General features: G+C 42.9%; 1 protein-coding gene across 1 annotated transcript; it reads left to right on the top strand.

The window, feature by feature from the left end:
* The first annotated feature begins 9,536 nt into the window (after positions 1–9,536).
* Positions 9,537–16,583, top strand: IL20 (interleukin 20). The gene is made up of 6 exons (XM_021927554.2): positions 9,537–10,935; positions 13,138–13,326; positions 13,652–13,717; positions 13,844–13,996; positions 14,752–14,826; positions 15,855–16,583. The coding sequence occupies exons 2-6, from the start codon at positions 13,168–13,170 to the stop codon at positions 15,930–15,932; spliced, it is 531 nt and encodes a 176-aa protein (XP_021783246.1). The 5' UTR covers positions 9,537–10,935; positions 13,138–13,167; the 3' UTR covers positions 15,933–16,583.
* Positions 16,584–16,797: the final 214 nt, after the last annotated feature.

Here is a 16,797-nt window from a genome sequence, read left to right as displayed (position 1 = left end):
CTTCAATAAGTGGTGCTTGGAAAACTGGATATCCATATGCAGAAGAATGAAATGAGACCCCTATCTCTCACCATATACAAAGTTCAAATAAAAATGGATTAAAGACTTAAATCTAAGACCCCAAACCGTGAAACTACTACAAGGAAACATTAGGGAAACTCTGCAGGACATTGGCCTGGGCAAAAATTTCTTGAGCAATATTTCACAAGCCCAGGTAACCAAAGCAAACATGGACAAATAGGATCACATCAAGTTTTTGTGCACAGCAAAGAATACAATCAACAATATGAAAAGGCAATTCACAGAATGAGAGAAAATATTTTAAAACTACCCATATGACAAGGGATTAATAACCAGAATATATAAGGAACTCAAATAACTCTCTAGGAAAACATCTAATAACCCAATCAAAACATGGGCAAAAAATTTGAATAGACATTTCTCTAAAGAAGGCATACAAATGACAAACAAGCATATGAAAAAGTGCTGAACATCACTGATCATCAGAGAAATGCAAATCAAAACTACAATGAGATATCATGTCACCCCAGTGAAAATGCCTTATATCCAAAAGACAGGCAATAATAAATGCTGGCAACGATGTGGAGAAAAGTGAACCCTCGTACATTGTTGGTGGGAATGTAAATTAGTAACCACTATGGAGAACAGTTTGGAGGTTCCTCACAAAACTAAAAATAGAGCTGCCATACAATTCAGCAATCCCACTGCTGGGTATGTACTCAAAAGAATGGAAACATTATATTGAAGAGATATCTGCACTCCCATGTTTGCTGTAGCTCTGTTCACAATAGCCAAGATTTGGAAAATAACCTAAGTGTCTGTGAACAGATGAATGGATAAAGAAAATGTGGTACATATACACAGTGGAGTACTATTCAGCCGTAAAAAAGAATGAGGTTCAGTCATTTACAACAACCTGAATGCAACTGGAGGTTATTATGTTAAGTGAAATAAGTCAGACACAGAAAGACAAATATCACATGTTGTCACTTATTTGTGTGACTAAAAATCAAAACAATTGAACCCGTGGAGATAGAGAGTAGAAGCATGGTTACCGGAGGCTGAGAAGAGTAGTAGGGGGTTTGGGGGGAGGGGAGGATGGTTAATTGGTAAAAACAACAAAAAAAATTGAATGAATGGGACCTGGTGTTTGATGGCACAACAAGGTGACTATAGTTAATAGTAATTTGTCTGTGCATTTTAGAATAACTAGAAGAGTATAACTGGACTGTTTGTAACATGGGAGATAAGTGCTTGAGGGGATGGATGCCCCATTTTTTATGATATGGGTGTCACACATTGTATGCCTGTATCACAGCATCTCATGTGCCCCATAAATATATACACCTGCTGTGTACTCACAAAAAATAAACATTTTAATAAAAGATGATTTTCGTATTTAATGATTCCCAACTTTACGATTTTATTTCCCACATAATAATGTTGTTTTAGGAGAGTTTTACTTGTACATTTATTTACTTATTTATTTATTTGTAATTAGCAAGTATGAAGGCAAGAGACTCTGGCCCAGGGCAGCTGTACTTTCCTCGAGGTCTGCATCTCCAGATGGCTCTCTGCCGCATCCTGGCAATGGTTCTTGCAGTTTCTGTATGGCCAGCCAGGCTCCAGGTAGCCTTCCTGGTTCTCCCTGCTACTCAGGTACCCCTTCTGCAGGCTGACCCAGTGCTCTGTTCTTCCTCTGTCACAGTACTCATCAGTGTAGGACTCTTCCCTTGACTCCATACGGATCCCTGCTTTGTTCAGCACTGATTGTCATGCCTAGAATAACCCTTGGCACATAAGATGCACTCAATACCTCCCATGCAGCCATGAGCAATGCCTGACTGTGGGTAGCAGGGCAAAGCAATTATTCCTGGATGTAGGTCTACAGTAGCGGTCAGCATATCACATTTGGCCAAGGCCTTTGGGAGAGGATAAATTCTTTAAAAGTTGCTATGAGCTCAAGTTGCATGGGGTTTTTTGTTTGTTTTTGTTTCTTAAGTAGCGAGACAAGGCTTTCCAGAGATAGAGCTTTCTTTTTGTTTTTTTTTTTTGGAAATGGAGTCTCACTCTCTCTACCAGCCTGGAGTGCAGTGGTGTGATCTTGGCTCACTGCAAGCTCCACCTCCCAGGTTCAAGTGATTCTCCTGCCTTAGCCTCCCGAGTAGCTGGGATTACAGGTGTGTGCCACCATACCTGGCTAATTTTTGTATATTTTTAGTAGAGACGGCGTTTCACCATGTTGGCCAGGCTGGTCTTGAACTCCTGACCTCAGGTGATCTCCCTGCCTTGGCCCCTCAGAGTGCTGGGATTACAGGTGTGAGCCACAGCACTCGGCCCGAGATAGAGCATTCTCTAGAGCAGCAGTCTCCAATCTTTTTGGCACCAGCGACTGGTTTTGTGGAAGACAATTTTTCCACCAGGTCAAGGGTGGGGAGGGCGGATGGTTTTGGGATGAAACTGTTCCACCTCAGATCATCAGGCATTAGTTAGACTCTCATAAGGAGTGCAACCTAGATCCCTCACATGCACAGTTCACTGGGGTTCACATTCCTATCAGAATCTAATGCCATCACTGATGTGACAGGAGGCATAGCTCAGGTGGTAATGCTCACTGGCCTGCAGCTCACCTCCTACTATGGCCTCATTCCTAACAGACCACCAACCAGTACTGGTCCATGGCCTGGGAGTTGGGGACCCCTGCTCTAGAGCATTCTACAGATGTCTATATACTTCACATTCTGTTACTGAAAGATATTCAATTAGTTCAGTTTCAGAGCTCTGCCACAGAACCACCTTCAGTGAAGATTCAAGTGCTGTAAATGAGGCTGGATCCAGCACTAGGGAGTGGGAGTGGGTTCAGAATCTAGTTTTCATATCAGGAGATAAGTATGACTCAGCACACTCTGGTCTGGACGCCTCTGCTGATCACTTCCCTAGACATTCTAACAGCACTCTGTGCCTCAATTTCCTTATTTGGAAAATGAAGAGAATAAGCACATATACTTCATGGGGTTGCATGAGAATTAAAGGAACTAGTATTTCATGAAGTACATAGTGCCTGGCACACAGTAAGTGCTACAAACAAACAACAAAAGAGCCTGTGGTCACCTTCTAGTGCATCTTAACTCTACCCCCATCACAGGCTTAACTTCCCAAGAACTGCAGCCCTTCCCCCAGGGCAGAAAGCAATCTTCGTCTTGCTCCTTCCTCTCTACCTCCACTCCTAGTTGTGTTCCTTGGGACCTGGAATGGTTTTCCAGTTCTTGACAAGTCAGAGATATCTCAGTATCCATTTCCTATCTCCATATTCTGAGCTTCTGAGGGCACAGCTACTCTGTAAATGGCTGCACTCAGTATATAAATGTTCATTGAATGAATGAATGCATGCATGAAGCAAAGGCAGAGCCCACTTAAAGGAAGCCTGTGACTTTGTCGTTGGTTTTGGAACCTCTCAGCCTTCCTTTTATCCTCCACTCGCATCCTTTACCTCTGTTCCATGTCCTTTGTTTCTAGCTCCATGGCAAAGGAGTCAATTTTCTGTCTGTCCTTCTTGCCTTTCATTTCTCTTTCACCCCTGATTATTGTCCTATGGTCCTTAACTTCACATCCTGAAGCCTGAAGATTAATGTCTCCACTCAACTCCTCGGCTGGCCAGGGCTCTGCGTGTCTTGCTAACCGGGGCCCTTCTCACCTAGGAGTGGTGCAGTCCCAAGTCTGCAGGCTAGAGGGCATCATCTGCTCCAACAAGGTCAGCAGCAGCAGAAGCAGCACCTTCTCACTTGGGCCAGAGGTTCTCAGCTTTTTCAGACCAGCCACCCTATGAGTGAGGAGAAAGAACTCAAGACTTCACCTCTTCTTCCTCACCTCCTCAATGGCTCCAAAATGTCCCTCACACCTGGCTCAAGAAGAGCAAGGTGTAAGTCTAGATAAGATACCCCTTAGGCAGAGTGCAGGCAGGGTCCTTCCAGTACCACTAGGTGGCTAGAAATGGTGTCTAATATGAAAGTTGTTGGATAGTAGAGAGCTCAGTCTCTGCAGGAAACCAGTGAACGAAAAAGTACTTTGAAGGCCAGAGTTTGAGACCAGCCTGGGCAACATAGCGAGACACCATGGCTACAAAAATAAAAAATTAGCCAGGCATGGTGGTGAATGCCTGTAGTCTTAATTACTAAGGAGGTTAAGATATGAGGGTTGCTTAAACCCAGGAGTTTGAGGTTACATTGAGCTATGACTACACCACTGCACTCTAGCCTGGATGACAAAGCAAGACCCTGTCTCTATATGTCTCTCCCTCTAAAAAAAAAAAAAAAGGGGTGCTTTGAATTTGAAATTAGGGACACATATCAGTAAGCAAGTCAGTTGACCTATTGTGATGTATGATGTTGGCCTAGATTCTGAGTGGGTTACCAAAGGAAAACAGTCACTGATTCTTAGAACGTCTCAGAGTGTAGTTTCTCAAGTTCATGCTCACAGTTCATTGCAATTCCACCATTTTTTTCAACTTTCTTCAATACCTGCTCCTGAACCCCACCCAACATCCACGAGTCGCCATCCCTCAGGTACGGGAGGTAGAAGGGCTCTCTGGCCTCAGGAATTTTGTGCCATCTTTTCTTGCTGGAAGGAGTAAGGGTTCTTCTGACCCTGCCACATTCTCCATCCTCAAAGCTCACAAACCCATTAGTCTGTCAAGGCCTTGCTCAAACCAAACTTTCTCTAAGAAATCTCAGATACCCTCCTTGTCCCTCAGAAGGAATCTCAGCGCCTTTCTCCTCTCCTCACCCAAATGCCTATTATGAACATAGACTCTGAATTTTTTAGGAATGTCCTGATAACAAATTCCTTCCCATCATCCCCTTAATATCATCTCATTTTTTTCAGACTGTGTGTCACAACTGGGGAGTTGTGGTCACCATGCCCACAGGTATTACAGCAAGGCCTCTTAACCTTTTGTGTGCCACGGATTCCTTTGGCATGCCAGTGAAGCTTATGAACTCAGAATAATATTTCTAAATGCATAAAATAAAAGAAGTAGGGTTATAAAGGAAACTAGTAGTAGTAAAATATAGCTATCAAAATATGGAAATGACAAATAGGTAATATATATGTGCTTCTTTACTAATGCATTAATGCATGATCTAGCAGTAGGCCTACGAACTGCTGACATTTCTAAGTAGTAATGACTATAAGTGATATTTTGAGAACCTGAAACCACTGTAATGTGATACAAAAATATTTGTGATTTCCATCAGTGACAAAGTCATTGGTACTGTTAATACTATTGTGGTTTGTATTTGTTGCCTATGCTTATAATTGAAGAAAATGCTGAATTTCAATTAGGGGTTAGCAAAAAGAAAAGATGTAGTGTCTTCCCATCTACCTTCTCCCAAGTTAAGAACTCCTGCCTTAGAGGGTCTGTTGCCTTCATGACGCTATGAGGTCCCATGGAAGGGGATCCCAAGAGACCATGTCTTTTCCACTTTGGTAGCCCTTCGGTCAATCCAGCTTAGTGCTCACACATGGGAGACTCTCTGTGCTTGTTTGTGAAATTGAAAGGAAAAGAACTGGCCTGGCATGGTGGCTCATGCCTGTAATCCCAGGACTTTGGGAGACTGAGGCGGGTGGATTCCTTGAGCCTAGGAGTTTGAGACCAGCTTGGGCAACAGGGTCAAACCTTGTCTCTACTAAAGACACAAAAATTAGCCAGGCATAGTGGCATGCACCTGCAATCCCAGCTACTTGGGAGGCTGAGGCATGAGAATTACTTAAACCCAGGAGGCAGAGGTTGCAGTGAGCAGAGATCACACCACTGTACTCCAGCCTGGGTGACAGAGTGAGACTCATTCTCAAAAAAATAAATTAATAAAATAAAAGGAAAGTAACTGGTACATCCTTACTCTCTCAGGTGAAGAAACTGTTAAATCAAGTCCTTCTCTGGATTTTTGTTCCCAACTCCAATTCCAGAGGAGGAAATAAATGCCCAGTGTCTCTTGCTCTGCAGGCAGAGGGCGGGAGGAATTAACCAACTTTGGGGATCCGGCTATGCCAGAGGAAGTCTCAGGAGAAAGCCTGGAAACAAGTTGAACTGGTTAAACAGAGCATGATGAAAAAACGCAGGAAAGGGAAATGACGTCACTCATGCTGGCAGCTTTGAGGACAAGGAACCGAAAATGTACGCTTTTGATAGTCAGCTACGCCGCCCATCCCACCCTGCTGTCTCCCAGGAAGGTAGCTGGAATTGCAGGCGGGGCAAAGCTCCCAGCACTACCAGCCTGGGAGTGGCAAGGGCCTTCACCTGCCCACCTTGTGAACTGAGGTTTTTTTCCCTCCAGCAGAACTGAAGGCCCATGTACTTCCCTGCAAAGTGATGCAACTGGGCAGGAAGCTCAGATGTCAGCAACTGTGACGTCCTAGACAGGGAAAACCCTGCACTGCAAACTCAGGTCTTGCTTTGGAAAAAAAGGAGCGGCTGGATTTTCTCCTTGCTGTCTAGAAAATTGTTTCCTGCCCAAAAATGGCTTGGTTAGGAAGCTAAGTTTGTTTCCTAGGAAGGGATTCTTCTTCTCTTCCTTCTGCCCGGCTTACCTTTACAATGCCACTGGCACTGATTATAGCCTGACTCCCAGCTTTGGAACCTCACTTTCTCAAGTTGGCTTGAAGTGCCCATGAAATGTACCCCTGGCTTCTCTAACACAGCTGCATCCCCCATCTGTTCCATTTGAGCACTAGCAAGGTGCCAAGCACTTGCTGCCCTTGAAGACCCCATGGTTCATGCACAGCTATTCCCACATCTCTCCCCCACTGTAAGAGACTTTAGTGGCCCTATGGCCTTAAGGGGGAAAAGTCAAGAATTACAGAATTAAGAAAGCCAAGTAGAAAGGGGTTTAATAAATCATTTAATTTATTTTCCCATAATTTACAGATAAGGAAAGGAAGTGATTTTACCAAGATCACACAATGAGGTGAAGGTAAAGCTAGAGCTAGAACTTAAGTTTCTAGACTCCCAGATCAAATTCATATTCCTTGGTATGGTATTCTTGGTCGTTAATATTACAGCCATATTTCCAACTTTATTCTCCATGGCTTCTCCCCATGAAACTGAGCTCCAGCCTAACCAATCTATTTGCCAGTCCTCAAATACCTTGTGGGTCTTTCTGTCCTCTCATTTCTATTCTGAATGTCCTTTGTTCAACGTCACCCTCCTCTCTACCCCTCCCCAGCATCTCTGCTCATTTAAATTCTGTCCACCCCTCAAGGCTCATCTCAAGCTCTCTTATGTGATAGTGCCCTCCTCTGTGCCCCTTGGCACTTAACTTTCTGTGCGCTCAGCAGTATTGATCTTGGTTCTGCAAGCATACCACTTATCCTCCAAGGCTGTAGGCAGGCAGTGGCCAAAGACCTGCCTGGGGCATCTCTGCAATCCTCACAGCATTCAGCACAGTGTCTTACACATAGTAGGCATTTAATAAATATTTATTCAAAAGATGGCTTTTAAGATCTATCAGACACAAGGATGATAAAAATGATCTTTTGTGTTTATAGGTTTATATAAATATGCATATATATATATATATATATATATATAACTCCTGCCAACTGGATGAGCCAGACAGATGATGTAGGTGTTATCTCCATTTTATTAATGAAACTCTGAATTCCTGAAAGGTGTAAAAACTAGACTTGGGTCACCCAAGTTCACCCTGAAAATTGGTGAGAAAGTGAGTATTAGGACTGGGTCTTCTGGCTCTTGGTCCCATGTGATCTTCAGTGCTAATACCCTCTACCCTGTTTCCACTGAAGCCTCATTTCTTCTACCAGAATTATGAGATGGGAAAAGCTTCCTTCTCAGTCTCATTTTAAGAAAAGCTATTTACTATAGGAGTTTCTCATGCATTAAGAGTGTCATGTAGTGGAATGAACACTTGCTGAATACAACTTTGGGGTCTGCCTTTTACCAGCTGAATGACCTTGGGCAAGTTACTTCACCTCTTTGAACTATGGTTTCCCCATTTATACAATGAAGGAATTAGACTTGTTGTTCTTAAAACTCACTTCTTGCTCTAACAGTCCAGGAGGAACAGTCTATCATTAGATAAGGGAATTCTAGCCATTAAGGTAGAATTCCTTAATTGAAAAAATCTGTGGACCTTCCAGGACTTACTGGAGAAGATGTGTGTCAGGGGAGCCCCAGGGTCCCCTCATAAGTTAAATCATAGAGCTCATGCTTTAGAACAAAGCAGAAAGAAGGAAGAGTGAGAAATCAATGTATTCATTCCATAGTCATCAAATGTTCACTGAGCACCTACCAGGAGCGTTTGGGTGCTGGGACCAAGAAGATGAACAAGGAGCTCTCTATTTGTGAGAGATAGAGACACGCAACTAAAAAATTGTAATTGACTGTGATAAATACAAAAGCAATATACAAGGTAAAGTTAAGGTGAAACGGTGTGAGGAATCAGTTTTGCCTTGGGAAATGGGGGTGAAGAGAGAGATTAGGGTGAGGCAGGGGAAGTTTTGCAGAGGAGATGAGGTAAGTTGGTATCTGTACAGAATGTGATATGGAATGTGTGCAGTGAATTTTAAAAGAATGAAGTATTTTGAACTGGGTGTGGGATCACACCTGTAATCCCAACAATTTGGGAGGCTGAGGAGGGTAGATTGTTTGAGCCCAAGAGTTTGAGACCAGCCTGAGCAACATGGTGAAACCCTCATCACTACAAAATATAAAAAAAACTTAGCCAAGTATGGTGGCACACACCGTAGTCCCAGCTACTCCGGAGGATGAGACGGGGGACCACTTGAGCCCAGGAAATTGCAGTGAGCTGTGATTGTGCCACTGCGCTCCAGTCTGGGAGACAGAGAGGGACCCTGTCTTAAAAACAACTCAAGGCCGGGCGCGGTGGCTCAAGCCTGTAATCCCAGCACTTTGGGAGGCCGAGACGGGCGGATCACGAGGTCAGGAGATCGAGACCATCCTGGCTAACACGTGAAACCCCCTCTCTACTAAAAAACACAAAAACTAGCCGGGCGAGGTGGCTGGCGCCTGTAGTCCCAGCTACGCAGGAGGCTGAGGCAAGAGAATGGCGTAAACCTGGGAGGCGGAGCTTGCAGTGAGCTGAGATCCCGCCACTGCACTCCAGCCCAGGCAACAGAGCAAGACTCCGTCTCAAAAAAAAAACCAAAAAACTCAAAAAAAAAAAAAGTATTTTGAGATAGGAAAAGGGGAGACTTGATGATTAAAATAGAATTGGGAAGCCAAGACGGGCAGATCACAAGGTCAGGAGATTGAGACCATCCTGGTTAACATGGTGAAACCCCGTCTCTACTAAAAATACAAAAAAAATTAGCTGTGCGTGGTTGTGGGCGCCTGTAGTCCCAGCTACTCAGGAGGCTGAGGCAGGAGAATGACATGAACCCGGGAGGTGGAGCTTGCAGTCAGCCGAGATCGCGCCACTGCACTCTGGCCTGGGTGACAGAGTGAGACTCTGTCTCAAAAAAAAAAAAAAAAAAAGAATTGGGATTTTGTGTGAATACTAAGTTTAATTAATCATTACAGGTAATTTAAAACAATGCAATTGGGTTCTTCTCAGGTAATGAAAAGGAATTGACTGACATGACTGCTTATACAAACCTAGATTTACTGAAAATCTTGATTTCAACTATTCTCATCAGACCACATCTCCCAATTTTACTTTAATCACACTTAAGAATGATCATGAGAAATGGTTGACTTGGCACCAATGATGGAAAAAATAGGCATGAGCTTAAGTAGCTTAAGAGATATTTAGATTAGCTATTTGTACATATTTTCAACATTTATCAAGCATTACAATAAAAAGCCATGGTCTTTATTTTCAGGAAACTTTAAGAAGATATCAAAAGATGCTGAAAAGAACATTCTGATCCAAAAGGTAGAAACACAAAGAGTCACTGAATGTCAGAACAGGAAAAGACATTACATATTGTTTAGTCTGTTTCTCTCATTTTACAGATTTGTAAACTGAGATCCAGAAAGACACAATCATTTGTCAAAGTCATCCTTTAAACTGTGGAATCTTTGGACTCAAATATAAGACTTCAGAGTTTTAGATATTTAATTTTTAAAAAGTTGATAAAGAACATATGATGGTCTCTACCACTTTTATGATTTCCAAAGTGTTGTCTGTAATTCATCCCAGGTTCTTTGAATTTAATTTTGTCCGGGAGCATGGTCCTACATGATGGACTAGTCCCAACCTAAAAAAATTTTCCATTGTCACTTGGGAGAAAAGACCAAGTTCCATGAAACAGAGGACAACATTAGATGCTTTCACTGCCAAAGAAAAAATGTGCTATTGAAAGTCAGAGAAGGGAGGGATTGGTGTATCCCAGAGTTGTTCAGGAAAAAAGATTTGGGTCTCCTCTTTAATGATGACTAGAGGGAAGGGTGGCCATGTTGGAGAGCAATGGTGGGGATAGCAAGGGCTGAGGAAAAACAGCAGGAATGAGCCCAAAGTGTCTGGAGTTGCGGAGAAACTTTGTTAAGGGGAACTGGGTTTAGAGGAGAGGGCAAGAGAATCCCCCGAATTCTTTTTGGTTCAGTAACTCAGATCTTCTCTATCCTATCATTTTACCAAGCAGAAAGGTGGAGCCAGAAGGAGGCACATACTTTATCCACAGTACAACCAGTAATCCCCTCAGGCAGTGCTTCTTCCAGGAGGAAGGTGTTAGGGTAATCTGTCCTGCAATTAAGCTGCTGCAGCGCTTAAGGAAGAGTAATGCCACCAGAGAAATTCCAAGGGAGTTCCAGCCCTCACCTGCCTGAGCTCACTTCCTTCATGTGACATATATATATATAGATACAAACAATTGGAAGCCTTTCAACTTGAAACAGGCTTCTAGGAGACCAGAAGCAGCAGCCCTTCCTGAGCTCAGGTAAGAGACCTTACCCTCTACTGACACTGCTCACATTGTTCTGGGGATCACCTACTTCTCCCAATCATTTACCCAGGTTTGTTCAAGGTTACATCTAAAGGACCATTTTCCATGAGGACAAAATCTCTTTGAGGACAAATAATCATCATGTTTATCTTTGTACTTCAGTACCTAGCACAACATTCAAGACAGTGGGTGCTCATTAAATGCTCATCAAATTGTTAGTTCAAGACAACTAATATCGATCTCTACTTAAAATGAATTGATCACTTACTCTGTACTAAGTGTATAAATCATAGATTATTTTATTTAAATGTCAAAACAATTTCTGGGTTAAGTTTAATTATCACCATTTTGGGGTTAAGAAAATGAAACTCAGAGGTGAGCTGACTTGTCCAAGATCACATCTTGAGGTAGGGTGGCCAACTCATTCAGTTTACCTGTGGCTTTTCCAGTTTTAAAACTGAAATTTCTGTATCTCAGGAACCACTCCCCACCCCCCAACCTCAGTCCTGGGTAAACTGGAATGGCCCACATCAATGGGAACTAGTAAAGCAAGGATTTATTTGGACCCAGCTCTCTTGTCTCCAAACACAGAGTTCTCTCTGATTCTTTTGGGTTTGGTTTGCTTTTTTCCTTTTCCTACATTTGACAGTATCTCGAGTGGTCACAAATGTAAAAAATGTCTAGCACATTGCCTGGCACATAGGAAAAATTCAGTAAGTGATAATGATTATCAGTTCTGTGCCAAGCTATGGAGCCAGTCATATATATATGGATGTGTACATACATATATATATAATGTGTATGTGTATATATATGTCTTTATACATTTTATGTATGTTATTTCTTTCAAAAATATTAAAGTAGTTGAGAAAATTGAAAAATTAAAAAGTTGGTTTATTACAACTCATGACTTTAAGTTTAAATATTTTATTTATGCCCCAAACAAAATTTATTATAATTTTACTGTCCTGGTTTTAAGGGAAAGAAACTCATCAATAATATTTCCATTATATACTTTTGAGAAACAAAGTTAACCATTAAGAATGAAACATGAAAACATGTGAATAGCGGTACATATTTTTCCTTTTGCTTCAATATTGCTCAGCATGGCACAGTCGAATTTTGTCTTTATTTAAAATTTTGATATTTTGTTCCTCATAAACTTTTAAATTCATTTTGATATTGCATTAAAATATTTTTACCTTGATTACTGAGGTTTTTTAGTGCTGCCTTAAATTTTGCACCCAAAATGAGTGCCTCAATTGTTTTACCCTAACCCCAGCCCATTATCATTTTATCTTAAAATTCAGCAAACATCCTAACCTGCTCTCTTACTGAGGAGCCTCACACAAGAATAGAGTTCTGTCATTGCCTTTCTTCTCTGACTTTTGGGACCATTTGCTTGGTCTAGGACCTGAGCTGCAGGGCCAGGAAAGGATGTACTCTCGAATCCACCCAGAAGTGCCTGACTACAGTCCTCCTGCAGAGGACGCTGTAGAGTCCCAGACACTTGAGGGTCAGGTGGAATCGGGCTGATTGCCCATCCACGTCTTGCCTTTCCCTGGCAGTAGGCTTGTTATGAAATCATTGACTTTCTATTTGCCTCTGGGGCTTAAGCGAATCTGTTATTCTCAAATAACCTATCTGATATCAGACAAATGCCAAAGAGAGCTCAGTTTATTTGCCCTGTGGGTGGCCATAAAATCCAGACAATTTCCCCCCAGGTGTTTTCCATGGCGCAGCCACAGCTTCAGTGAGATTCCGTTTCTCCCCAGTTCCCCTGTAGGTCTGAGGGGACCAGAAGGGTGAGCTACGTTGGCATTCCGGAAGGGGAGGCTATATGCGTCAATCCCCTAAAACAAGTTTTGACATTTCCCCTGAAATGTCATCCTCTGTCTAGTCACTGCAAGTGCCTGTTGTTCCAGGCCTTACCTGCTGGGCACTAACGGCGGAGCCAGGATGGGGACAGAATAAAGGAGCCACGACCTGTGGCACCAACTTGCACTCAGACTCTGAACTCAGATCTGAAAGCTTCTCTTCACGGGAGGCTCGGCAGTTTTTCTTAGTAAGTTACGTGGATGGGCCACACTGCCTGAGGCCAGATAAGGCTGTTCTGTTCCCCGGCCCCCCACCCCCGACCCCGTGGACACTTGGAGGAGGGGAAATCAGTAAGTCATGCTCTCTTTGAATTCCTAGCTCCTGTGGTCTCCAGAATTCAAGCATAAGATGAAAGCCTCTAGTCTTGCCTTCAGCCTTCTGTCTGCTGCGTTTTATCTCCTATGGACTCCTTCCACTGGACTGAAGACACTCAATTTGGGAAGCTGTGTGATCGCCACAGACCTTCAGGAAATACGAAATGGATTTTCTGAGATACGGGGCAGTGTGGTACGTAAGTGGGTATCTACCTCTCCTGGAAGCCTCTTCCTTCCTTGTCCGTTTCTCTTTCCTGGCAGTCCTAACAGTGTAATCATGAAAAGAGGCAGGCTGGGGACTCCTTACCCGGCGAGGGGGGGGGGGGGGGGGGTGGGGGGGGGGGGGGCGGGGGTGGGGTGTATTCCCAAGAAATAACTGTAGTTCAAGTATGTAAAATGTTTTGGGAAAGGACACCTCCCACTTGTTCTTGGCAGGCAGTGGATGAGAAGTCTTGATATTGAAGACCCTGGCAGCAGTCACTGACTCATCCTTGTTCACTTTGTCTTCTTCTGTTTAGCAAGCCAAAGATGGAAACATTGACATCAGAATCTTAAGGAGGACTGAGTCTTTGCAAGACACAAAGGTATGCGCTTGGCCCAGACCAACTCTGGGAGGAGGTGTGGAGTGGGAGCATCTCCATCACCCTGGTCTTGTCTCTGCTCTCCCCTTTCCCCTCACCAGCACACCTGTGTTTTTTTTTTTTTTGCAGCCTGCGGATCGGTGCTGCCTTCTACGCCATTTGCTACGACTCTATCTGGACAGAGTATTTAAAAACTACCAGACCCCTGACCATTATACTCTCCGGAAAATCAGCAGCCTCGCCAATTCCTTTCTTACCATCAAGAAGGACCTCCGGCTCTGTGTGAGTGTGGATCTTGGGTAACAGGATGCCTCTCAGCACACAGCTTCAATGGCTTAGCAACTAAACTCTCTTTCCTGCCTCCATTTAATGGATGGAGAAACTGAGTTCAAAAGTTCTAATAATCTGTGGTGAGACATGTGACTAGGTTATAATAACTCAGTTTTATTGACTTTTGGGTATAAGCTCTGGGCAAAAAGTACTCTTTGCAAAGTCTAAAGAACTATAAGGTGCTACTTGATATTAATGATAACTCTATTATCTTTGAAATTATACTTTTCCTGTAGGTGAGGTTTTCTACAGTATATTAGTGCGTCCTCTGTCTAGGCAGTCAATTAATAGACCATTGAACTTGACCCCAGAATATAGTCTGAATAGGACCTAGGAATTAAAATTTTTTTTTTTTTTTTTTCCTTCATGGGGACTCAAAGAGCTCTGGGATAGAGCTCCTAGAGTACAGCTGGGGGTTGTGGGGAGGCCAGATGGGGTACGGGAATGGCAAATGCCTTCAGCACTGCCTGCCTGTTTCTAAAAAAGAAGCAATGAGTTCCATGTTTGAGCCTAAAAGGTAGCTTCCTCTCCTAGCTAATGATGAACTTAATGATTCCAAATGTGAGGTCTGAAAGAGCTTTTCTATAGGAATAAGCATCCTCAGGGTTGTGGGTGAGAGAGTATAATTTCTACCTGCTTCATGTCAATGGCAAGGGCAAAAAATCAGAATCTGTAATATAATCTATTATTCTTTGGGTCCTTTCCAGCATGCCCACATGACATGCCATTGTGGGGAGGAAGCAATGAAGAAATACGGCCAGATTCTGAGTCACTTTGAAGAGGTATATGCAATTTTGGCATTGATTGGGATGGGTGTGTTTTAAGAACTGAGATCATAGGTGGGTGGGATGGATATTGCAGACACCTCTTAGATATCCTGTAGCCTTCAGGTTCATAGCCCTCTGAAATCATGATGACCAGCCCTTGCTTTAACCCAGGGGACACCCATCCAGGCTCTAGAAGAGTACCCTCTCTGGGTGATGCTCTGGAAATGGAAAGGGAATGGCCATGATTCCAGAAGTCACTACAGTGACATTTGGATCTTTTAGCTGCACAAACCAGAGGCAATAGTTTTTCGATGTTCACACACTTGTACGTACCTTTGAAACCTCACAATTTCACACACACCCATGCCATTCAATTTCTCACCTTCACACCTTCTCATGTCTGCCAGGAAGGCCTGGAATTCACTCCTCACTGACTAAATCCTACTCATCCTTAAAGACTCAGCCTGGGCATCACTTTCAGGAAGGTGTTGGCTCCTTCTCTCAGAGTTAGAGGCCTCCCACATCATCTCGTGGGAACTTCATCCCTTTATTCACCACACTACATTTTAGTTGCCTGTTTTTGCCAATCTCACTCAACTGTGGATAGGGATTGTGCCATTCACCTTTTCATCCCTAACTATCAGCCAGGTGATTGGCATAATCAATATCAGTTCAACTGATGTATGCACAGTAGGTAACCCCTACACACACACACACAAACACAAAGGCACACACACACACACATTTCTTAAAGAAAATAGCTTGATTACTTTGATCTCTGTGATACAAGAGTCTTAGGTAGCAGTTTTGCTTCTGCTACCCCCTTGCACCTCAGTTTCTGTACATAAGACCAGGGTGATGAACTCAATGATCTCCCTTCCTTGTGTGAGATCTTGAGATTCTATAACTTCTTCAAGGGCTTCATCTTGAAAAGAATGCTCTGCTCACAATTGTCAGCAGACCGATACATAAAAGAGAGAATTAACTATGGAGCAAATGTTGTCTCATGAGTTGCTAACAACATGGGTGTGTATCTCTTTCAGCTGGAGCCTCAGGCAGCAGTTGTGAAGGCTTTGGGGGAACTAGACATTCTTCTGCAATGGATAGAGGAGACAGAATAGGAGGAAAGTGATGATGCTGCTAAGAGTATTTGAGGTCAAGAGCTCCAGTCCTCAATACCTACAGAGGCATGACCCCAAACCACCATCTCTTTACTGTATTAGTCTAGTACTGGTCACAGTGTATCTTATTTATGTATTGTTTCCTTTCATGATTATCTTTATGCATCCCCCATCTTAATTGAGACCATACTTGTATAAGATTTTTGTAATATCTTTCTACTATTGGATATATTTATTAGTTAATATATTTATTTATTTTTTTGCTATTTAATGGATTTATTTTTGTACTTGGGCATGAGACTTTAAAAAAATTCACAGATTATATTTATAACCTGACTAGAGCAGGTGATGTATTTTTATACAGTGAAACAAAACCTTGTAAATTCTAGAAGAGTGGCTAGGAGGGTTATTCATTTGTATTCAGTTAAGGACATATTTACTTATTGCTGATGCTGTGTGAGATATTTGAAATAGAACCAATGACTTCTCAGGATGGGTCGTGGAATAAGTTTTGATGTGGAATTGCACATCTACCTTACAATTACTGACCATCCCCAATAGACTCCCCAGTCCCATAATTGTGTATCTTCCAGCCAGGAATCCTGCATGGCCAGCATGTATTTCTACAAATAAAGTTTTCTTTGCATAACATCTGCTTGGAGTTTGCAAATGTTTCAAGAGCAGAGACCATGTTGAGGATAAGTTTGAATCTCATTTCACCCCAGGTCCTCTTGCTCCTTTGAGGAAGAAGATGTAGGAACCTTCCCTCTCCTGCAGATTTCATCCTCAGCTCTGTCTCCTAATTCACACTGCTCTGACCCCATGACTGCCCTCCTCTCAAAAGGACTGTGACAGAGTGAGGGGC

This window comes from Papio anubis, chromosome 1, assembly GCF_008728515.1.
Source record: "Papio anubis isolate 15944 chromosome 1, Panubis1.0, whole genome shotgun sequence".
In the NCBI taxonomy this organism is placed as follows: Eukaryota; Metazoa; Chordata; class Mammalia; order Primates; family Cercopithecidae; genus Papio; species Papio anubis.
Note: the sequence above shows the minus strand (reverse complement) of the source record. Positions and strands in the feature narration are given on the sequence as shown.

Coding starts and splice junctions, on each gene's coding strand:
- IL20 (XM_021927554.2), top strand. CDS start 13,168: ATGAAAGCCTCTAGTCTTGCCTTCAGCCTTCTGTCTGCTGCGTTTTAT. Junction 13,327..13,651: donor CTGAGATACGGGGCAGTGTG/GTACGTAAGTGG, acceptor TCTTCTGTTTAG/CAAGCCAAAGATGGAAACAT. Junction 13,997..14,751: donor AGAAGGACCTCCGGCTCTGT/GTGAGTGTGGAT, acceptor GGTCCTTTCCAG/CATGCCCACATGACATGCCA.